The sequence below is a fragment of the Mauremys mutica genome, chromosome 1 (genome assembly GCF_020497125.1).
Source record: "Mauremys mutica isolate MM-2020 ecotype Southern chromosome 1, ASM2049712v1, whole genome shotgun sequence".
In the NCBI taxonomy this organism is placed as follows: domain Eukaryota; kingdom Metazoa; phylum Chordata; order Testudines; family Geoemydidae; genus Mauremys; species Mauremys mutica.
The window spans coordinates 56721212-56745123 of record NC_059072.1 but is presented as its reverse complement, the minus strand read 5'-3'; the positions used below and the strand labels follow the sequence as shown (position 1 = coordinate 56745123).

At 45.8% G+C, this 23912-nt stretch overlaps 1 protein-coding gene across 1 annotated transcript in view; it reads left to right on the top strand.

The window, feature by feature from the left end:
- The first annotated feature begins 4350 nt into the window (after positions 1-4350).
- Positions 4351-23912, top strand: part of TWF1 (twinfilin actin binding protein 1) — a 33172-nt gene continuing 13610 nt past the window's right edge. Inside the window, exons 1-4 of the mRNA XM_044981413.1 lie at positions 4351-4669; positions 12050-12127; positions 18550-18728; positions 19967-20062. Of these exons, the coding sequence (XP_044837348.1) occupies positions 4645-4669; positions 12050-12127; positions 18550-18728; positions 19967-20062 (378 nt within the window). The 5' untranslated portion in view covers positions 4351-4644. The remainder of the gene's footprint in view (positions 4670-12049; positions 12128-18549; positions 18729-19966; positions 20063-23912) is intronic.

Here is a 23912-nt window from a genome sequence, read left to right as displayed (position 1 = left end):
GGCTTGCTGCGCTGGTGTCTGGAGCCACCCCTGTCACCAAGGCAATGAGGGACACCTGTCAGGAAGCCAACTTTTTTAAAAAAGTGCTCCTGCAACCCTCACCTTCAGTATTTTTGGAACAGAAAGTAAGAGTGGGTTAGTTATAGCCCCAAATGCATTTGGGTGTGGGGGGGTGTAGTTTAAACACCTGCTGCTCAGAGGAGGTACTGTCTCCCTCCCCTTATAATCTTTATCCCAGTGGTTAGGATGTGGCAGATAAAACAATATCCTGGACAAACTTTATTGAATTGAGTTAAACATTATTGAATTGAGATTAATGCCTTTGAGGTCCATTATATTAAAAATGCAATTGGTTATGTGTTATTGTATGTAATATTGGGTATGCTAATGTAATTCCTCCAATTATCAGCCCTTTGAAGCCATCCCAAGGCGATGCTTGCACATGCTAGTTCAAACTGGATTCCCAGGAATCAACATTTCCAATATTTTTGGAAATATAGCTGGGTTTTAAACGGGCTCAGGGCCTTCATTCTGATCCAGCAAATAGACATGACCTCTGGTCTATGGAGAACCTTCCTTGGGGAAAGGTTGGAAGGAGTTGGACCACTGGGGCCCCGTGACACTGGGTGCCATTTCTGAGCTGAGGCTGTTTTATGACGTTGTGTCGACAAAAGAGACCCCTTTGGGAGGTTTGAAGGACTAACCAGCCAAAGCCCATGGTGGAGACAGTTGGGGTAATCTCTGGTAAACTTACTAGCAGGATGTAGGTTCATTTATTGTTTTTAATATGTTTTTGTTTAAATGTTTTTACCTTAAACATAAAATAAGCTTGTGTAGTAACTTAAAACTGTGGCAAGTGCCATGTTATCAGTCTCTGAAGAAAAAGCAAGCAGGTCAGTTTAGGCAGGCTGTCTGTTGCTGGAAATAACACAGCAGAGGCAGGGAACTGTTCAGCCTGGACATACCTCAGTCAGAAGGAAGAGAGATACAGGTTTCCTCCCAAGAAAGGCTGTTACCAGGGAGCTGGAAGGCTGAGAATAGGTTGCCCTTACTGAGGGGAAATACAGATGCAGTAGCCCTGAACTGTGACACAGGGTACTCAACCAGGTTTATATCCAACTCTACCAAGGTTGCAGCCTGGACTTAAACTTACATCTCCTACCTTCTAGGTAGGGGCCTGAACTACTGGGTTATTCTGGGTCAGGGCTCTCTTTAGCTGAAGGAGTTCCACTGGGTAAATAACTACTTATTTACTGGCACAGGGGACTGGGACTGGAACTTGGGCCTCCCGCCAGGGGCGGCTCTAGGCACCAGCAAAACAAGCTGGTGCCTAGGGCGGCAAAATCTAGGGGGCGTCCCCTGCGGCCGGGGGGGGCGGCAGGCTGGGCCGGCGGACCTGCCGCAGTCATGCCTGCGGGAGGTCTACCGGAGCCCCGGGACGACTGGACCTGCCGCAGGCATGACTGCGGAGGGGGCGCTCGTCCCGCGGCTCGGCTGGACCTCCCGCAGCATGACTGCGGCAGCTCAAGTGGAGCCGCCGGACCCGCGAACCGTCCGCAGCCGCGGGAGGTCCAGCCGAGCCACGCGGGACCAGCGGTCCCTCTGCAGTCATGCCCGCGGGAGGTCCGCTGCTCCCGCGGCTCCGGGGCGCCTCCCGCGCATGACTGCTTGGGGCGGCCAAAAACGTAGAGCCGCCCCTGCCTCCCGCGTGCGTGCCCTAGCCTCTAGGCTACAGTCATTCTCTCCCATTCTTTCTCTCACTGGCCCAATGAATATTTAATACAAAGCAAAAGTTTTAACAGGAGAGCTCGAGAGCCTCACCCAAGAATATCATACAGCCCAAGGGTTAGGCCATCACCTCCTTCCCGTTTTGTGTGTGTGCGCGTGTGCACAAAAAACAAACTAACCTACCTGTCTTAAACACCTAACTCCAGGGAAGGGTTTACAAATGTGAATTGCAAGTGAAAATAGGTACCTAAAACCAGGCTGGAAAGAGGTGCCTACGTTCTTTTGAAAGACACAATTTAGGCCCCACCACATCCTTGGCATTTCCTACTGACTAGTTTACATGCTTCCCCCTACCCCCAGTTTATTGTTTTTTGTGAACCGTATAGTTAGGCAACTAACCTTCCTCACACATTATATAAGGAGCCCGGGCAGGTAACTCAAGGTTGTAAATTCCGCTGGGTAGCAGGGCACTTAGGGGTTAGGCATTGCAATGCCTCAGGCCAGGTCTACATTACAAATTTACATTGGTATAACTGTATCGCACAGGGGTGTGAAATTTTTTTTCCAGTCAAGATTTTTCACACCCCTGAGTGTTGTAGTTATACTGACCTAACCCCTGGGGTAGACAGCACTATGTCAACAGGAGAGCTTCTCTCATCTACATTGTTACCACCTCTCAGAGGTGGATTAACTATGCTGACGGGAAAAGCTTTCCTGTTGGTGTAGTAGCATCTTCACTATAGTGCTACAGCTGCACCAATACAACTGTGCCACTGCAGCTTTTTAAGTGTAGCTCTGCCCTAAATCCCTTTTGAATTCTACCTGATGTGTAGTAACACAAACTAGTGTGTGGAAAGAGAACTCTTGGCTTCTATTGGAACCATAATTTTTAATTTCTGCGGCCAAAACCTATGATCCTTACTCAGAAAAATCTCACTCAATGCCTGAGTCAGATCTGAGCATAAACTCACACCCCTATCCTGGAAAGATTTATACATGTGCTTAATTATGCACTGCAAGCAGTCCCACTGCATAACGTCCAGCACATAAGTCTTTGCAGGGTCAGGGCCTAAGATCCTAAGGCTGCGAGTTGTTCCACACAGACAGAAGTCAGGGTCTTTGCACAGGTGCAGGATGGGGGTCAACTCACACAGCAGCTTTCACGATCAGGGTTAAATAAGCAAGGACCTCAAGAAATGGACCTGTATAATTAATTCAACATTAAATTTAAGATTTTAATGTAGTTTTATATGAGTTAAATCAGTCAGCTGCAAACCGGCAAATGGGAGCTGGGGGTGTGTGTGCCTGTGGGTGAGAGTCACGCACCTCCGCCAAGGAGCCAGACCTGTTGCTGGCTGCTTCTGGGGCGCAGTGCAGTCCACAGTGCCAGGACAGGCGGGAAGCCTGCGTTAGCACCCCTTCTGCGCCACTGACCAGGAGCCTTTGGAGGTAAGCCCATGCTTCAATCCTGTGCCCCAGCCCTGGGCCCCCCCAAACCTGGAACCCCTTCCTGCACCTCAAGCTCCCAATGCCCTTCCCCCTGCTGCAGGCCTGAGGCCCCTCAAACCCAGAACCCCTTCCTGTACCCCAAACCCCCATCTCTGGCCCCATCCCAGAGCCTGCACCCCCATCCGGAGCCCTGACCCCCTCCTGCACCCCAACCCCTGCCCTAGCCCTGAGCCCCCTCCCTCACCCTGAACCCCTCATTCCCAGCTCCACCCCACAGCTCTCATCCTGAGCCCCTCCCACACCCCAAACCTCTCATCCCCAGTTCCCTGGGGCATCACAGGCATCAACAATTTTCTTCAACTGGGTCCCCAGAAAAAAAAGTTTGAAAATCTACTGGGCTAGAGAAACCTTTGCCCTGTAACTGATACTGCTGCTAAAAACAGCCCAAACATGAGATTATCTAATGTTTTCATCAATTACTTTGGCAACTAATTAACTTTGTAGCACGTTTGAGGCCACTCCATCCAAGCATTTTCTACCGACCTATTACTCCAGTTAGTAAGAATTGCAGAGTTTTAAGTACTCTCTTTATTAGAAAGTTGTGAAGTGTTTTCCATTTTAAGACTTTTGATTCCCTTCTCTAAATCGCTAATTAAAGGTCTACACTTCACCTTACATTTCATGTGTGGTCTGCTGCCATTGAAGAACAGCAGACACAATTTAAAGCTCATCAGCCAAGCTATTTCAGAGATGAAGTTTTTAACAGCTAAGTGTGGCTTATTTAATGGCACGTCCTCCAACTGGTTTGTGTGCGCGCGTGACATCACCTTAAAAACAGCTTGGCAGTCACATTTTTTCCATGTAAGCGCCCTTGACCGGGTTATTGTTCAGAGGTTGAAGCACTTCGCATGCACTGAGGTCATCATAGCAGCCGCCAGCAAACTTCCCAAAGATCTGATGGCCTCTTTATAGTTGCACCTATGGAGCTGGGGCTGTGTGACACTGAAGCTCCTACCTGTGCATGGATTGTTTAGCTGCCCCCCGCCCCCAATCCCGGGCAAGCCGCTGCTTCCCCCCCGCCCAGCACCGCTCTCTAGCGCCCGCCCTCTCGGGCCTCTCCCCCGCCGGGTCTGCGAACGAGCCCCGCGCAGCACAGGGCGGGCGGGGACAGTCGGGAGCCGTCTGGCCGCGCGGGGAAGCGGCTGGAAAGAGACAAACCCGCCGCAGCGCAGCGCGACAGGCCCGGGCGGGAACCGGGAGCCCCCGGCCGGCCCGCGCGCCGCTCACGCCCGGAGCCGGCTCCCATCGCAGGGCCCGCCCGGAAGGAGCCGGGCTCCGGGCCGCTGAGTGGCGAGGACGCGTCACGTGCGTGTCCCGGGCCAGCCTGACCCTCCGCCCCCCCAGCCGGCCGGTTCCTGACCGAGGCGCACACAGAGCCCCAGCGTCGCGTCCCGGCTCCTGCGCAGCATGTCCCACCAGACCGGCATCCAAGGTACCGGCCGGGGCTCCGCAGTGTCCCTCTCCCCGCAGCCTCTCGCCTCTGCACCGCCCTAGTGCCGCCTTCCCCTCCTCTCCCCCCAGCCTCTGCACCCCCCCGGGGCTCCCCAGTGCCCCTTTCCCCATCCCAGCCTCTGCACCCCCCCGGGGCTCCCCAGTGCCCCTTTCCCCTCCCCTCTGCACCCCCATGGGGCTCCCCAGTGCCCCTTTCCCCATCCCAGCCTCTGCACTCCCTGGGCTCGCCAGTGCCCCTTTCCCCATCCCAGCCTCTGCACCCCCATGGGGCTCCCCAGTGCCCCTTTCCCCTCCCCTCAGCCTCTGCACCCCCATGGGGCTCCCCAGTGCCCCTTTCCCCATCCCAGCCTCTGCACCCCCCCGGGGCTCCCCAGTGCCCCTTTCCCCTCCCCTCAGCCTCTGCACCCCCCCGGGGCTCCCCAGTGCCCCTTTCCCCTCCCCTCAGCCTCTGCACCCACCTGGGCTCCCCAGTGCCCCTTTCCCCATCCCAGCCTCTGCACCCCCCGGGGCTCCCCAGTGCCCCTTTCCCCATCCCAGCCTCTGCACCCACCTGGGCTCCCCAGTGCCCCTTTCCCCTCCCCTCAGCCTCTGCACCCCCATGGGGCTCCCCAGTGCCCCTTTCCCCATCCCAGCCTCTGCACCCCCCTGGGCTCCCCAGTGCCCCTTTCCCCTCCCCTCAGCCTCTGCACCCCCCTGGGGCTCCCCAGTGCCCCTTTCCCCATCCCAGCCTCTGCACTCCCTGGGCTCCCCAGTGCCCCTTTCCCCATCCCAGCCTCTGCACCCCCGGGGCTCCCCAGTGCCCCTTTCTGCTTCCCCCAGCCTCTGCACCCCGGGGGGCTCCCCAGTGCCCCTTTCCCCATCTCAGCCTCTGCACCCCCCATGGGGCTCCCCAGTGCCCCTTTCCTCTCCCGCGTGCCTCTGCACCCCCCCGGGGCTCCCCAGTGCCCCTTTCCTCTCCCCCCCGCCTCTGCACCCCCCCGGGGCTCCCCAGTGCCCCTTTCCTCTCCCCCCAGCCTCTGCACCCCCACGGGGCTCCCCAGTGCCCCTTTCCCCATCCCAGCCTCTGCACCCCCCGGGGCTCCCCAGTGCCCCTTTCCCCATCCCAGCCTCTGCACCCCCCGGGGCTCCCCAGTGCCCCTTTCCCCATCCCAGCCTCTGCACCCCCCGGGGCTCCCCAGTGCCCCTTTCCCCATCCCAGCCTCTGCAACCCCCGGGGCTCCCCAGTGCCTCGTTCCCCCTCCCAGCCTCTGCACCCCCCATGGAGCTCCCCAGTGCCCCTTTCCTCTCCCCCAGCCTCTGCACCCCCATGGGGCTCCCCAGTGCCCCTTTCCTCTCCCCCCAGCCTCTGCACCCCCCTGGGGCTCCCCAGTGCCCCTTTCCTCTCCCCCCAGCCTCTGCACCCCCCCGGGGCTCCCCAGTGCCCCTTTCCCCTCCCCCCAGCCTCTGCACCCCCCCGGGGCTCCCCAGTGCCCCTTTCCCCTCCCCCCCGCCTCTGCACCCCCATGGGGTTCCCCAGTGCCCCTTTCCCCATCCCAGCCTCTGCACCCCCCATGGGGCTCCCCAGTGCCCCTTTCCCCATCCCAGCCTCTGCACCCCCTGGGGCTCCCCAGTGCCCCTTTCCCCATCCCAGCCTCTGCACCCCCCCCGGGGCTCCCCAGCCTCTGCACCCCCCGGGGCTCCCCAGTGCCCCTTTCCCCATCCCAGCCTCTGCACCCCCATGGGACTCCCCAGTGCCCCTTTCCCCATCCCAGCCTCTGCACCCCCATGGGGCTCCCCAGTGCCCCTTTCCCCATCCCAGCCTCTGCACCCCCACGGGGCTCCCCAGTGCCCCTTTCCCCATCCCAGCCTCTGCACCCCCATGGGGCTCCCCAGTGCCCCTTTCCCCATCCCAGCCTCTGCACCCCCCCGGGGCTCCCCAGTGCCCCTTTCCTCTCCCCCAGCCTCTGCACCCCCCATGGGGCTCCCCAGTGCCCCTTTCCGCATCCCAGCCTCTGCACCCCTTGGGGCTCCCCAGTGCCCCTTTCTTCTCCCCCCGGACTCTACAACTCCTGGGGCTCCTGGTGCCCCTTCCCCAGCCTCTACTCCCCCCTCCCCCCCACTGGGGCTCCCCAGTGCTGCTTTCCCCTCCTCTCCCGGCAGCCTCTGCAACTCATGGGGCTCCTGGTGCCCCTCCCCAGCCTCTGCACCCCCCTGGGGCTCCCCAGTGCTGCTTTTCCCTCCTCTTCCCCCAGCCTCTACACCAGTCCTGGGGCTCCCAGTTGCCCCTCTCCCCCCAGCCTCTGCACCCTCCCTGGGGCTTCCCAGTGCCCTTTCCCACTAGCTTCTACACTGCCCCCTTGCTGCTTTCCCCAGCATCTGCACTACCCCTTCCCTTTTCCGCCCCTTTTTTCCTCCAAGCTGCCTTCTCCCTCTCCCTTTCCCCATCTCAGCCCTCATCCCACTCTAGGGCTTTTAAACTGCCCCTGCTCTCTTGGGGGGCTGAACTGCCTGGTCTTTCCTCCCTCCCCCAAGCCTTGAAATTGCCTCTTTCTTCTGCTCTTATCTTTCTGGGTTAGCAATCAAGACAAGGTCCCCATTCCATGTCTTTGTTAGTAACAAGCCATCTGGGCCCTGACTGTGATGCTTGGGTTCTTTCTTATCCTTTGCCTAGACTGCATGCAGCTATGATTTATTAGCAGTCTGTTTGTGGGGCACCCAGTGGCCCCAAAACTGTGGGGCAAGGTGAAGTACAGATGGGCACAATATGTTTTGTGAATAATTGTACAAACCATATAGCTGGAAGGAGGAGCATAGAAATGCAGGGCTGGAAGCATCCAGAGAAGTCATCAAGTCTAGCCCCTGGTGCTTGAGTAGGACCAAAAAAACCTAGACTATCCCTGACAGGTGTTTGAGATGGCTGGGAAGTGATCAAATGTTTTAGATGTAATCTGATGATTTAGAATAGCTGGGGAGTTATGGCTTCTCTACTTCTTCCTTGTGCCCCAGTATAAATCGATGACTTGTTCCCTGTTGGAGTAAATCTGAGTATTTGGCTTGTGGCTGTTACTGTGTTAATTGGATTCTTTATGTTAAAACCTCTTTTGCAGTCACTTACCATGTCCATATGGGAGTTAATGAGATGTTCAGTGTATTTCAATGTCTCTGCTTTTGAGGAATTCATTTTCTGCTTAAAAAATCCAACTTATCCTTGATGTTGCTTTTATTTAGTTCCTTTGTCTTGTTGGAACATTGGCAGGCAAGTTTAATAAGATAAAATTCACATCTTTGATTCAGACATCAATTTTAACCTGGCTGCCATCTTTTGGATTTTGGTCTGCATCGGACAAAGTCTCCTAGCATTATGACATCATAACTTTTGAGGTTGTTGCATTGCAGCTTCGTCTGGCCAATACAAAATCTTACTTTTTATATTGCTAACCATGCTTCTCAACCTTTGGATGACCAAGACCAGAAGTGATGGACAAAGGAGAAAACATTCATGCAGAAAACTTAATTTCTTTGGATTCAAATACCTTTCTATACTTTATTTTACATATTTTGGATGTGAATAATTTTTAACAATAAAAATGAGGGTAATTGAGTAGGTAACTGGGACTAGAATGAGTGACTTCCTTCAAAATGAGGGACACTTGAGCGGTATGATGTTGCTTGGGAACTGTTCCTGACAACTGTACAGAGGGGAGTCATTAATTTCTGCTTGCTTCATTTTAAATGAAAGTTTTCCTTTATGGGTGCAGTGGTAACTTTTAGAATGGGAGCAGATATAGAACAAACTTCTTGACTGCATTGCTTTTGCTGCTTCTAGTAGCTCTCCTGAGCAGCTGCTGCATTGTAGTTAACATCTGTTAATTTTTCACCACTGCTATTCAGAATCATTTGGGCAGCCCTGAAAATGCCAAGAATTATGTCAGGTTTTTCTCTACTGCTTCTTTGAAGGCTTTGAGAAATAGCTGAGATAGAACTTGGAGTGAACACATAGAGGAAGAGTTAAAATTGTGGAGAAACACACATCCCATAGCAGAAGGCTGTGGTAGGAGTATAGTAGCAGAACACCCTTCCTCCCTACTCCCCCCAACACACACCTCCCACACTCCCCTAGTACTTGGCAGCTATGAGGTGAAGGTAAAAGAGAATATCTTTTCTGTTTCTGCAGCCAGAGAAGAGCAGATAAGGACAGAAGAAGTGCTTCAAAATTCAGACACCAAATTTTGGACTCTAATCAGGATAGCAAATATCCATGATTCCTGATTATACCTATGTTGGCTTGCAGTACCCTATGGGGAAAATCCATCTAAAGTGTTTTAAATGTATTACATGATTCACATGAAAATAAGCACAATTGCATTTATGTTAGTATATAGCACTATAGGTATAATTACTATGCCAGATTTTCAAAGTGAACTCTCACAAGTCAAGGCATTTGCACATCTACAGTAGGTTGTGCATGTGCACTTTTGAAGATTTTGAAGTGTTTAACACACATACACACGCTTCTTCCCCCAGTATCTTAAATTTCCATATTCTATATTTTTAAAAATTCCTATCTGGGATAATTTTGTGAAGGCTGATTATTTACATTCTAAACTCCTGCTGTGGCATGGCATGGGGAATTTCTGTGAATAAAGAGGTTCTCTCTTCACCAAGCTATTGCATTGCCACTGATGCAATTCCACTTGTGGGAGCTCTAAGTGTGAACAAGACAATGGTGTTTTTACCACTGTCATATTTATAAAAGATATACTCCAGTTAAACCATAAGTTGCTAGACTAGCTGCAGGAAACACTGGCTGAAATTCTATGGGCCTGTATTACACAGGAGATCAGACTAGATGATCATATAATAATCTATTAACCTAATTAGAAAAAGTATAAATGACCTGGTGGCAAAAATGCTGCTGGACATTGGGGCCTTGTCTCCTGTTGTTACTTCAATTGGTACAGGTGTACTGATGATGGTAGTGCGGTGGTGGGAAACTTTAAGAAAATGGTCTGTATAGATGCCAGAACAAAACTGGTTACATGTTTTGCTCTCATTTTGGTGCATAGGTTTAATCCTGGAAAAGAAGGAGCAGAAAACATCTTTGAGGGAAGGGGACAAACAATTCTCAGGAAGATGGGGGAATGTATCATTCTAGGGGGGAGAGAGAGAGAGAGAGAGAGTGGGGGTGGGGGGAGTGAGAGAGAATTTCTGGAAAGGACAAGGAAAACTTGGTAGCATATTACCTACATATAGGTAGGGGTGTGTGTGTAGGTGAATTAGTCTAATTAGTTGTGTGTTGGATTGGTATCTGGCCAGACAAAGATACTCCTCTGAGATGCATCTTTATACCCCGATACAAACAAATTAGTACGTCCCTCTAACATAGTTAGTTACTGCCCCCTGGCGTAGCTACTTATCACCCATCACCTTGTACATATTGGTTCGATCAAAACATCTCTATTACGTACTGTCATCCTGACCATATTTTTTATGAGGAGTCAGTGTGTTCCTGTTATCCTTGGGGAATGTTTTTGCACCATCCTTGATATCGAGATGTTCTGGTACCACTTGATATTGGGATGTGTTTGCATGAGTACTCTGTGATTAGCACTTCTTAGGAATGTGTATCTGCAATATCAGTTCTATTCTTGCTAGATTCTGTGAGCAGGTCCTGCCTCATACCAGGTCTCTGATTCAAGGGCTTATGTCTCAGGCTCTCTTCCTAGTATGAGAATAATCCTCTCAGGGTTCAAACACAATTCTTCAACATGTTTATATAAATGAATTTGCTATCTTTCCTTCATATAGATGTTAACGATTTTAAAACATGTTTAACTACTTTTCTAGTATAGTTTAGTAGTGTGGCTAAGGCTATAGAAAAATAATAGCACTAGAAGTGGTGAAATCCCACTGTTTATCTTGATGGGTAGATTCGACTATTTAACGCCTGCATATTAATCACTTCCATTGTGAAAATGAAACCACAAGCATCCAGTTAGTGCGCCTTCTACTGTTGCAGACCTCGTTACGGTAGTTTTTTGATACTACAGGTATAAACAAAGATAATTTGAATTTCTCTGTGGGAGAAGTGACGTAACAGACCTTCTCCTATTTCCTTCCCAGTGGCCTGCAGGCTGTGCCTGGCAAGGAAGGATGAAAGAAACCAAAAAGCTGCTTCTCACTTTCAGTAGTTAGGAGGGGGCAATGCTTCATTGATTTACGTGCAATTTGCATTTTGAAAGTTATTTTCACAACCGTTAGGGCTCGAGACTTTGAGAGAGATTTTCAGACATCTAACTTGCAGTGACTTTCAATGTGAGTTGAAAGGCTAACTGCAATTAGTAACTCAAAAAATCTCCCCAGTACCCCCTCAACTTTTTTTCAAAATGCAGACTTAGATGGTAGAGCACAAGGGAAAAACCCTCCAGGGGAATGAAGCGGCCCCAGTTCAACCTCATATCCTTATAATACATAGAGATACACCAAACATCCTGGATGATCTAATCAATCATCTATAAATTAATTCATTTACAAAAATGATTAAAATGTGACTTTGCAAAGTATATTCAGTCTGTAAAAAGATGCAACAAACAAGCGCTACAAAGGAAATTAGAGGATAAGGCAGATGCTTCATTCTAAACTTGTCCTATTATGACAAGCGAGGGACTGAAAATTGTTATCAGACACATACTAGTGTGAGGTAGCTATGAAAGATGGAAGGGAAGCTTCATCAGTGGTACTAAGGGGCCCCTAGGAAAGGCCAGCATCCAAATGCTAAAAATATCCACCTGTATGTTTTTTGGGGTTCTCTTTTACACATCACTCTTGCATTGTATCTAGCTAGTAGGCAGTTCATAAATTTGAAAATTATATACCTGAGTCCGCAGGAATCCTGAAGCTATTGCTTTAAGAGATGTAACACAATCGATCTCCATGGAGTATTAACTGAAACCTAAGAATGATGGCATAAATGTCAGCATTGTTAACTGTTTTATTGCTGAGTAAAGTATACAAGAAAGCGATGATTGTTCAGATAGGGTTGCCAAACCTCCAGAATTGGATTAAAGATTAAAAAATTAAAAATTAATCTTTAATTAAAGTTTGTCATGTGATGAAACCTACAGGAATACGTCCAACCAAAACTGGCAACCTGATGTTCAGACCTTCATAAGACAATGTGAGTGGAGCAGGAGTTGTGAGTGGAACTTGAGGAAAAATAACCAACTATTTGTTTTCAGTCTGACTTCTGTTAAAGGTGCAGCTGAATGGTTTAGTACTAGCTTCTTTTTACGATCACATGAACAAGTGTACTTTAAACATACACATCTTAAATAGGTGAAATGCATTAATTCAATTACTAATATTTTTTTTTCTTTTCCAGCTTGCGGAGATGTTAAAGATACCTTTGCCAGAGCAAGATATGGACAATACAGGATTTTAAAAATAGTTATTGAAAATGGTTAGTTATATTTTAATATATATTTTATTTCTGTTATGTCTCATTCCTTTTTAGTATTTTACTAGTTATGTTTTAGTGACTTGCAAGTAAAGAACACACAAATGTGATCATTGCTAGGGTCTTCCATATATGAAGATGAGATTGAATTTCAGTGATGCTTCAGTGCTTTCCAGTATTTTCATCTTTTGCTTCATATTGGAAAAAAATTGTCATTTCATGTCAGAGTAAGTAGTGTTGCGTGCTGGTCAGAAATCTCAAAGGACTGAAACAACTTATGAAAATAGTTGAAAAAGGAGAGATGGGTAGAGAGTGGTAGGAACACTTGTGTAGATTCTTTTGGCTTTTTTCTACTCAGATTTTTAACACTGCAGCAAACCCCTTGGATGAATTTTAAATGTTCCTACAACTACAGTAATGTAGTCTGCATCCCCAGTCTTGCAAGGAATATAACTATTCTTTAGTTCTCATGCACAAATACCGTATTTATCGGCGTATAACACGCACAGGCGTATAACACGCACCTTCATTTTAAGGGGGAAATTTCAGGAAAAAAACTTAAATTTCAAATAAAGGACTTTGAAGCAAAATAAGGGTAGCTCAGAACTTGTTTTATTAATATTATTACCACTTATAAGGTAAATAATGTAAAAGGACAGTAAAAACAACTGTTTTAACAAAGAAACTTGGATATTCTATATTTTTACAAAAGTTTACTCAGAAATCGCTACTATCTGGGAAACCAAGAAACTCTTCATCTTCACTGCTATCTTCAAAATCACAATGAACACTGCTGCTTTCACTGCTACTATCTTCATAAATCAGATCATCTTCTTCCCCATCCAAAGCATTACTTATGCCACATTTTTTAAAAGATTTGATAATAATATCTTCTTTAACTGCGTCCCACGAAGTCTTTATCCACTGACACACTTTTGAAATGCCAGGTCTTTTCATTCGCCCGATGGCGGCTACTGATCCACTCGCCGCTACTAATCCACTCGCCGCCGCCGCCATACGGTATGCACATGTATTTTGCTATACTTGATAATATATTGAAAATTACATGGCTTCTTAAGGTTCAGGGCCGGCTCCAGGCACCAGCCTACCAAGCAGGTGCTTGGGGCGGCGCCTTGGGAGGGGGCGGCGGGCGGGCCGCGCCGTTCGCGGGGAGGGGGGCTCGGGCCGGGCCGCTCGGGAGGGGGACGGGGGCTCGGGCCGGGTCGGGCCGGGCCGCTCGGGAGGGGGACGGGGGCTCGGGCCGGGTCGGGCCACGCCGCTCGGGAGGGGGGCAGGGGCTAGGGCCGCTCGGGGGGGAGGGGGGACGGGATCTCGGGCCGCTCGGGAGGGGGTCGGGGACTAAGGCCGCTCGGGGGCTAGGGCCGGGCCGCGCCGCTCGGGAGGTGGGGGCTCACGCAGGCCGGGGCTCGGGGCTCAGGCCCCGCCGCTGGGGGGGGGGAGAGGGCGGGGGCTCGGGCCGCTGGGGGGGGGGGCTAGGGCCGCGCTGCTCGGGAGTGGGGCAGGGGCTAGGGCGCCGCTCCGCGCCGCTGGGGGGGGGGCGGCGCTTTTCTTTTCTGCCTGGGGCAGAAATCCTAGAGCCGGCCCTGTTAAGGTTATATCGGCGTATAACACGCACACATCATTTGCCCCCTATTTTCAGGGGAAAAAAGTGCGTGTTATACGCCGATAAATACGGTAACTAGATTTTTTTTTATTGAAAATAATTTGGTGCAATACATGAAATTTATCTTTGAATTTTTGTGGCAAATGTGCAAAACTGAAAACATATGGTCAAAATATGGCATTCACCGGCTTTTTTTTTTAAAATTAACTTATAGCCATTAGCTTTTTAAATAAAGCTTGTTCTCTTTAAATCAACAGTTGAATCAAACTGTTTGAAACATTGTATAACTTGGTGTGTAGCTAAGCACAACCAGACCTTTTGGTTTGTTTTCGGAGCCCAGGCATCAGCACTGCTCTGAAACAGCTGTAAGTTGGAGAAGCATTTTTGGTATTGTAATGTAAATAAGTCCACTTCGACCTTCCCTGCACTTGTCTTTTTTTGGAAATCTCCTGCCATTGCAATACCCCTGCTCCAGCAGCACACCATTGGAATAAGCAACAGTAGATATTCTAGTGTAGGCGGGGCAATGTGATAAGGTTTTTCCAGATTAGGTTAGCAAATATTGACACCGTATGCCTGTTGAATTTCATTGACATCAGCAAGGTACAACACCTGGCTTTGTGTGTGTAAATTTTACATTCCATTTCATCTCACTTTTAAATAAAGCATGGAGGCAATAAGTAGGGAGTGTCTTCCATTGTGAGTTTAATACTCAGCGTGTAGACACAGAAAATGGAAACAAAAACCAGTGTGGTACTGTAACATGCTGTTCAGGACACCCAGAACTGAGAGAGACTGTAGTATAGGTACATAGTTCCTCACCACTCTTCCTTTTCCAGCAATGGATATGGGGATCCTGACTAACAGCTAGTCCAAGGTGCTCTTTTCCCTGTTTCTTAAAGTGAAGGATACCTTGAGGGTTCTCAGCCTCTCTCAGTCCAGTAAACCTTTGAAAAGTATATTTCTCAAAGTTCATTGACTCTGTTTCAAGAGGTAGAAAGGCTTCCTGGTGGTGCAGTCTCCGTCCTCCACTGAGAATAAGTGATCACTTTTTCCCTACTTGCTCTCCAAATGGTTTGTGTGCTTTTCTTTGTCCTTGGTCACACCTTGCTCAATTTACATGGGAGACATATTCAGTCAGACAGAACCACATTCCTTTGTCTGAAGAAATCCTGTTTATTAATTCCCCCTGATATGCCTGGTTTAAACACATTTTCATCATAATTCCAGCACATCTGCATAGTCCTTTGTTGTTTGACGGTACATACATAACGCAAGAATGTTAATGATCAGTGAGCTGTTAGTTTTCCAGTAACGTATTACATGACACCTTGTACAGATACAGACTATAACTAGGGCTGTCAATCGCAGTTAACTCGTGATTAACTCAAAAAATTAATTGTGTTTAAAAAAATTAATCGTGATTAATTGCCTACTGTTAAACAATAGAATACCAACTGAACTTTATTAAATATTTTTGGATATTTTCTACATTTTCAAATATATTGATTTCAATTACAACACAGAATATAGTGTACAGTGCTCACTTTATATTATTATTTTTCATTACAAATATTTGCACTGTAAAAATGATAAACAAAAAATAGTATTTTTCAATTCACCTCATAGAAGTATTGTAGTGCAATCTTTTTATCATGAAAGTGCAACATACAAATGTAGATTTTTTTTTTGTTACATAACTGCACTCAAAAACAAAACAATGTAAAACTTTAGTGCCTACAAGTCCATTCACTCCTATTTCTTGTTCAGCCAATCGCTAAGACAAACAAGTTTGCTTACATTTATGGGAGATAATGCTGACACTTCTTATTTACAATGTTATTTGAAAGTGAGAACAAGCGTTTGCATGGCACTTTTGTAGCCGGCATTGCAAAGTATTTACATGCCAGATATGCTAAACGTTCGTATTCCCCTTCATGCTTTGGCCACCATTCCAGAGGACATGCTTCCATGCTGGTCATGTTCGTTGTTTGTTTGTTTTTTAAAAAGGCATTAATTAAATTTGTGACTGAACTCCTTGGGGGAGAATTGCATGTCTCCTGCTCTGTTTTACCTGCATTCTGCCATATATTTCATGTTATAGCAGTCTCATATGATGACCCAGCACATGTTCATTTTAAGAACACTTTCACTGCAGATTTGACAAAATTCAAAGAAGGTACTGGTGTGAGATTTCTGAAGATAGCTACAGCACTCAACCGAAGGTTTAAGAATCTGAAGTGCCTTCCAAAATGTGAGAGAGAGAACATGTGGAACATGCTTTCATAAGAGTAAAAAAGAGCAACACTCCGATGTGGAAACTACACAACCTAAACCACCAAAAGAGAAAATCAGTCTTCTGCTGATGACATCTGACTCAGATAACGAAAATGAATGTGTCGGTCCGCACCACTTTGGATCATCGTTGACCAGAACCAGTCATCGGCTTGAATGTATGTACTCTGGAATGGTGGTTGAAGCATGGAGGAAAATATGACTCTTTAGTGCATCTGGCACGTAAATATCTTGTGACACTGGCTACAACAATGCTATGCAAATGCCTGTTCTTACTTTCAGGTGACGTAAACAAGAAGAGGGCAGCATTATCTCCTGCAAATGTATACAAACTTGTTTTAGCAATTGGCTGAACAAGAAATAGGACTGAGTGGACTTGCAGGCTCTAAAGTTTTACATTTTTTTATTTTTGAGTGCAGTTATTTTTTTGTACATAATTCTACATTTGCAAGTTCAACTTTCATGATAGAGATTGCACTGCAGTACTTGTATTAGGTTAATTGAAAAATACTATTTTTGTTTTTTATAGTGCAAATATTTTTATTAAAAATAATATAAAGTGAGCACTGTACACTTTGTATTCTATGTTGTGATTGAAATCAATATATTTGAAAATGTAGAAAATATCCAAAAATATTTAAATAAATGGTATTCTATTATTGTTTAGCAGTGCAATTAATCATAATTAATTTTTTTAATCACTTGACAGCCCTTATAACAGTAGCGAGTTGGTGTGCACTGAGCTGATCAGGCCACTGCTAGAGGCCAGGGAGCCCCTTGTCTTCTGACACGGATGCCTTAAGGGTCACGGACACCTCTTTTCTTGGCTTGATGGAGTGATATCAACATGCTCCAGAATGAGCCCTATATTAGTCATGATGACTAAGAGGTGCAGAAAGTTCCAACAGGGATATGGGATAAGCTCTTCCATCTAGCACACACACAGGCAGGTCCACACTCTTCTGCAGATCAGCTCTGGGAAGACTCAGCTTAAGAGACTTGCTCCAGCACTCAGATGTCCACGTCCCTTGGAGTGCAGACCCAAAGAGATGATATAAAATTCGCCCCTTCCCTCAATGTGGAGAGAGGTGTGCACACTTCTTGCCCCTACAGTTAGAAATTACACAAACTGGGTTTAATAATAAACAAAACATAAGAACATAAAACAAATTTTATTAACTATAAAAGGCAGATTTTAAGTGGTAAAAGGGGTAACAAACAACAAAGCAGATTACTAAGCAAAGGAAATCAAACACGCAAACTAAGCTAGTTTTACTAAAGAAATTGGTTACAAATAGTATTTCTCACCCTAGATATTGTTGCAGGCAGTTTGTAAAGTTTCTGTGTTTCAGAGTTCCAGTTATATTCCTTTTCAGACTGGACCCCCCTGCCTGCCTGCCTTTTTGCAGTCTTTCTTCTTGGGCAGACAGGCCATGGAAAGGAGGAGTCTTGTTTGCCTTCCTCCCCACCCATAATTAGGGCTCTAGTTAAAACAAAATCTGCATATGATCGTGGAGCAATTAGATCTGTCGAGAGAGGACGGGGGAGTGAAAGTTCCAGTCTTTGCAAGGTGGTCTAGTGGTTACGGTGCTGAACTTGGGAGTCAGGAGACATAGATTGTTATCCCAGTTCTGCTACTGACCTGCCTTGGGCAAGTCACTTCTATGCTTGTTTCGTCTTTCATCCTTCACCTATCTTGTCTATTTAGATTATAAGCTCTTTGGGTGCAGCGACTGTCTCTCACGGCAATTAAACACCCATTGCTTGCCTGGGTCAGCTGACTTGGGCTCGTGGGGTTCAGGCTGTGGGACTAAAAATTGCAATGTGGAGGCTTGGGCTGGAGCCCAAGCTCTGGGACTCTGAGGGGGAAGGAGCCCAGACTCCAGCCCGAAGCCTGAATGTCTACACTGCAATTTTTAGCCTTGCAGTCTGTGCCCTGTGAGCCAAATCAGTTGACCCAGGCCAGTCACAACTATGCGCTGGGTCTTTTATTCCAGTGTAGGCATACTCTGTGCATGTATGTACAGGTCTATTGCAACTCTGATGTCAGATGGGGCCTCTAGGTACAATAAATAATAATTAATATTGTCATGGCTTTCCATGAACTTGAGTCTTACATAGTGCTCTTTTTCTTTCTATCTGTTATTACTACTTACATAGCATTACATACATACATTACTCTCTCTCTCCAAACTGGATTTATTTTAAGTGAAAATCCCTTCCACATCTACTTGCAAGTCCTTGATCTGAACACCTTGTGGGCCAACAATGAAATCAGACCAACCAGTGGATATTTTCTTATGTTTTAGTATTTAAGAGTTGAAATAATTTAGGGCTTGATCATGTAAACAGTTATACGTATGTGTACCTATTGCTGCATGAAGTGCCATTGTTTTCCGTTCTCATGGGCAGAACTTTTCAGGATTAAGCCATAAGTATCTTTAATTGCAAAAGCTTAATGTTTCAAACCACTTCACTGACCTGCAGTCTTTGTTTTTGTTTATAGAACAGCTTGTAGTGGGATCCTCTAGGCAGCCTGATGAATCATGGGAAAAGGATTATGATTCCTTTGTTCTTCCCCTTCTTGAAGACAAGCAACCATGTTATTTATTGTACAGATTAGATTCTCAGAATGCTCAAGGATATGAATGGATCTTCATTGCATGGTCACCAGATCACTCTCATGTAAGTAATATTAATGTCTTCGTGTTGTTAAAACCACATTGTCCAAAAGTCTGAAGGAGCTACAGATTTCCAGACTATCTGCAGTATCTTGGCCATCTGGTCTAAATCCCAGGTGAGCAGGAGCTGGCAGTGTTTTGGAGGTGGCCTGCTTAGCTCTGGAAGGAAGTGGGCAAGCATCTTGAAATTTATTTCATGCTGATTTAGGAATTGTATTTGTTGGCTCCATATTAAGTCCAGCTGTTTTTAGCAAGAAAATATTTCCTGGGGACTTCTGCTCTACAATTACAGTGAATAAATAGGTAGGCTTGTTGGCCTGTCTCAGGATTGGGTTGCGGAAGAGAAAAGGGGACAAGAGAAAATTGAGGAACTCCAGAATGGTAAAGATTACAGCCTACCTAATGCTAATTATGTATTGAAATAAAAGGTTTTATCAAATATTAGATTTATTTAACTGAAGAGTGTAAGTTTTTTATTTCATTAATTAAATTCATGAAAGGAAACACAAGAACTTGAATATTTTCTGTGATACAGATGTGTCTTCCTCAAAAAGTCATTATCCTTTAAATCTACTTAAACTCCATCCTAATCAAGAAGGAAAATTGGATTAACAGGGATGATTTATGGAGCTATTTCTGTTTGTGAGGCAGGTGACTGTGCTTAGTGCTGCTTTTATAGGCTCCAGTAAATTTTTTTAATTAATTTTTTCTTAAGTACATCTTAACTTGGATATTCCACTTCAGTATTTATTTTTCATTCCTTCTGTGGTTGCGATAGTTATTCAGATCCATTATTGAACCAAACAGGGTAATGTTTGTAGGCTATTGTGTCTGTCTGTCTCTCTCTCTCTCTCCCTCCCGTTTTTTTAATCCAGTTGCTTGTATCAATATTCAGACCAGCAACAACAGAATCTAGAACAGATTTTTTTTTTAAGATGTTACTATGTTATTTGTAACTTTTTGCAAATGTCCCCCATACTCTGAAAATTACCGTAACAGTTGCAATTTAGAATTACTTTGATGGGGTTGTTGTAAAACATCTCTCATCGTACCCTTCAAATGCTTAATAGCATGTCAAATTATCACACTCCAAAGCTCATTGTACTGAGTATATTCCTATTATTAATCTTCTTGTAACTTTTATTTTGCTTAATGAAATATTTCAGAAGTTCAATAATAATTGAATTGCACTAGCTTCCATGTACATTAAAAAATCAAAAGAACTCTTTTGCAACATAACAGGTTCGTCAAAAAATGTTGTATGCAGCAACACGGGCAACTCTGAAGAAAGAATTTGGAGGTGGTCACATTAAAGATGAAGTATTTGGAACAACAAAGGTATATTTTTAATGTCAGCATATATGCTCTTTTTCAGGAATAATAAAATTCTTCTATGGGCTAAGTTGCATAGTAAAACATTTTAAATAATAATTGTGGTCAGATGTTCAGCTGCGTGTGTTTGTTCTCTGTGTGTGTTGTCCCAGCTCTGCGCAGATAGCTGGCACAGCAGATCTCGAGTGAACTGTTCAATAAGACCACAAGACTTGGTTTAGTAGCGAAGGCTCCCGACCAGGTATATTGTCGACGAAGCACGGTAATAGCACCTGGCAGACTCTACGAGGATAATAAGACATGTATGCTCATGACAATGGATGCAGCTCAATCAGTGGCGGGACTTTCCACTGCCCCCTCGGCTGGACAAAAACACTGTCTGAGATACATCTTTATACAAGTTATGCATCACCCTCTGACGTATCAGGGCGCCACCCATTGCCTTGTACCTGTAGGTTCAATCAAAACATCTCTATTCATCATGCTGTCAACCTGACCTTATCCTTAATAGCGGTCAGTGTGTTCCTGTTATCTTTGGGGAATGTACCGGTATCGAGGTGTTTTGGTACCACCCTTCTGGAATGTGCTTGCTTGAGTGCTTTGTGCCTCGCATCTCTTAGGAATGTGTGTTTTTGCAATATCAGCCCTATGTTTGCCAAATGCTCTGAGCAGGGCCTGCCTCTTGCTCACAATCTGACTTTGCTTTATATCAGCAAAGTTTTTTGACCACTACTTTAGCCCAGGCTTCTAATACAAGGCTTTATATTTCAGGCTCTCTTCTTACTACAGTAATTTAAATATAAATCTTTTTTCCTTTTATTTAGAAAGAGAACAGCAGTATAAAATGTGTACAGAATAGCATTTCTGTTTTAAGTGTCACTTTATTTTAAATTCCTTTTCCAAACAGTTTGTTTAGAGGCTGTGTATTTCTTGTGCTTAATTACTGTAAAGGGTAAACAGTCACCTCTAGGAACAGTTAGAGGATCTTCCCATTTTAAATTATTTCTTGCCCAAGGATTGTGCTCCAGAGTCTCAGCTTTCATTTTGGTAGCAAGAAAGGAAAAGAGAGAGTTGTTTTGTTTTGTTCTTTTAAATTCACATGAAGCACTCAGATACAACAGTGATGAGAATCATGTACCTGGATATATAAATAGGAGCTCCCTGATATGCCTTTGTGAAAGCTTTCGATTCCAGGCCTCTCCATATCAAGGTCTCCAGATTTTCCACCCCTGCATTTATGTACTAGAGTGGAGAGCAGTGTCCAAGTATCAGTAAATCTTCTACAATTGGGCCCAGTGAATTCTGATCCTCTGTCAGGCTGCCACAAAGCCCTAAGCCTTTCAAGGCTTTTTTTTGCCCTGTGTCGACAGATGTAGGAGCTCGTATTGCAGAAAGGAAAATCATTTTGCCTTGTAATTCTACTTCTCTGAAGAGATCTTCTTGCAGGATTCTCACTCACAAATCCACTTACCCCTTAGAGTTTGGAGGTTACTATTTAGAGGTGTCCCCCTTTGTGCACCTTTAATTTTTCTGAGACATCTTTTATTATTTTTCCCCTATTGATCCTCTTGAACTGGCTTTTTCTTTCTGGGTGCTTCACCTCCCATGCAATAAATGGAACTGACTGGGGTGTAATCATAGTTAATACTCGGTAGGAGATGGTGCATGACAGCCAGTTGAGGGGGCCCTCACTTACACCCTACCTTGTTATCCCTTGCCTTTTAAGGGTAAAAAACCAAAACCTTGAGAGCTAGGAGAGTTCTGCTGGGCTCTCTACTGAGCTACGCCTAGGACTAAGAATCCTGCAAGATATCTTCGGAGATGAAATGTTACAAAGTAAATAACTTTCCTTCATAGAAGGTTTGGCGGATGCTCCAACAGAACCCTTTTTTTATACCTTCTTGTATGGGGGAATTTGATTCATTTCAGAGGCAAAACAAGAACAAAACAACAACTAGCCCACTTTTCATAAGGGTTTCTTTGAACCCAGGCAAAAATGTGATCTCCGGAAGAAATAGTTTAGAGCAGAATCCAGGAGCGAATGAATTCATTGGTGGCATAGAAATCTCTCTGCTCTCTTTCAGGTAGAACGGGGGTGGGGAGAGGGTAAAAGAGCGAGAGAGATGATCATATTTATTTTATTGTTATATATTAGCATTACATTTCCTTCTCTATTTGCATATGCTTTATAGCTTGCTATGTTCTGCAATCTTACTTTCATTCTCCTCTCTCTAGATGTATCTATTTTTTTAAATCTATTGTCTTTGTCACACTCTTTCCTTCTCTCCCATCGTCCCCATTGATTTTTCTCTCTACTTCCCCGTGTGTTTTCATTTTTTACCATCCATTTATCCTTCCCTCTTTCATTTGCATCCCTTACAATCTCATCCTCACTTCTCTAGTTTTTAATCCCGACACACATTTATTCTGTAAGGTTCTAATGTGTGTATAAAGTTCTTAGTTGTGTTCATGTCTGATTTACATTTGTGTAAAAATCCCAACTTCCTCGAGTATTTGCTGGTGTGGATCTCACTCTGGCTGTGCATACACCTCATATGCATGACACTTGAAGCTTTGAACAGCAGTGTTTGTTGTGTAGGCTGTGCATGTCTTGCTGTCCTCCCCAACGTAAGGACACAAAGGGCATATCAGTTGTAACTATCTCTTACTTTCCTCTTACCATCAGTGGCATAGACACAAAACCAGGCTGTGTCCATCCATGTGCTGCTCCTTAGTATATTCTCCCCCTTTTCCTGTTTAGATTCCAAGGAAAGGTAGAGCAGGATACTGGACCAAACTTGGTTCCCATCACCAGTCTGCCTCCCCTAGCTGAGAGCATAAGAACTACTATTTGCCTTCGATCTACCTACAGAAATTGAGTGCAGAGTCTTCTTGTAATACAGGGGCAAGTGGCACAGGATCAACTTCCTACTTTGTACCTAGTAACACCAAAACAACCCCTGTACTTACATCTGGTACCAATGTGTCTGCACCAAATCTCTGAGTACCAATGCTGACAATCAAAGCCCTAATATTTCCGGCAGACTTGTTGTCAGAAGTCACTAGTTCTCCAGCACCATCAGTTCATCCTCTGTACCGAGTACACAGCAGTCTAAGAGAGTCCGACAGCCTGGCCCATTGAAGGCTGCTTCCAAATACAAAGATCTTAAGAAGCTAGAGCTCTCTGGGAGAAAGGGGTTGTTCCTCTGCCTTTCTCTAATCACAAATAACAAATGACAAGCACTGTTTGCTAAATAGGATTTTTTTATTTTTAACCTGGGACAAAGCATCTTCCTCAAGATACCAGGGAGGAATAAAAATCTGTAATTGAGGGTCTGCTAGTAGCAAAAACATCTCTGCAAGCAGCCATGATGCTTTGGATATGGACACTCAATCCATGGCCATTGCAGTCACAATGAGGAGAACATCCTGGCTATAAGCATCAGATATCCAAAAGGAGGTGTAGAATACCATTGAGGACCTTCCCTTTGAGAGCATAGACATATTAATCACCCATATGGATGATGATTTTTATTTGCTGAAGGATTCCATGGCCACTTTATGATCACTAGCTATACCCCTGCCTCATTGCGGAAGCCCTTCAGATACCAAAGCCAGACTAGGTAGAGAACACCCAGTTATTCTCAACAACAACCTGCCTGAGGGGTCTGGAGAACATGGTTTATGAGGAGAGGCTGAGGGAAAAATATTGCAGGGATGGCCAAACTAACTGACCCTCTGAGCTGCATATGACAATCGTCAGAAATTCAAGAGCCGAAGTGTGCCTGCCAGGACTCAAGGCTTCGGCCCATTGGCCCATGGGGGCCCCTCCCCACTGGGCAGAAGCCAGAGACGA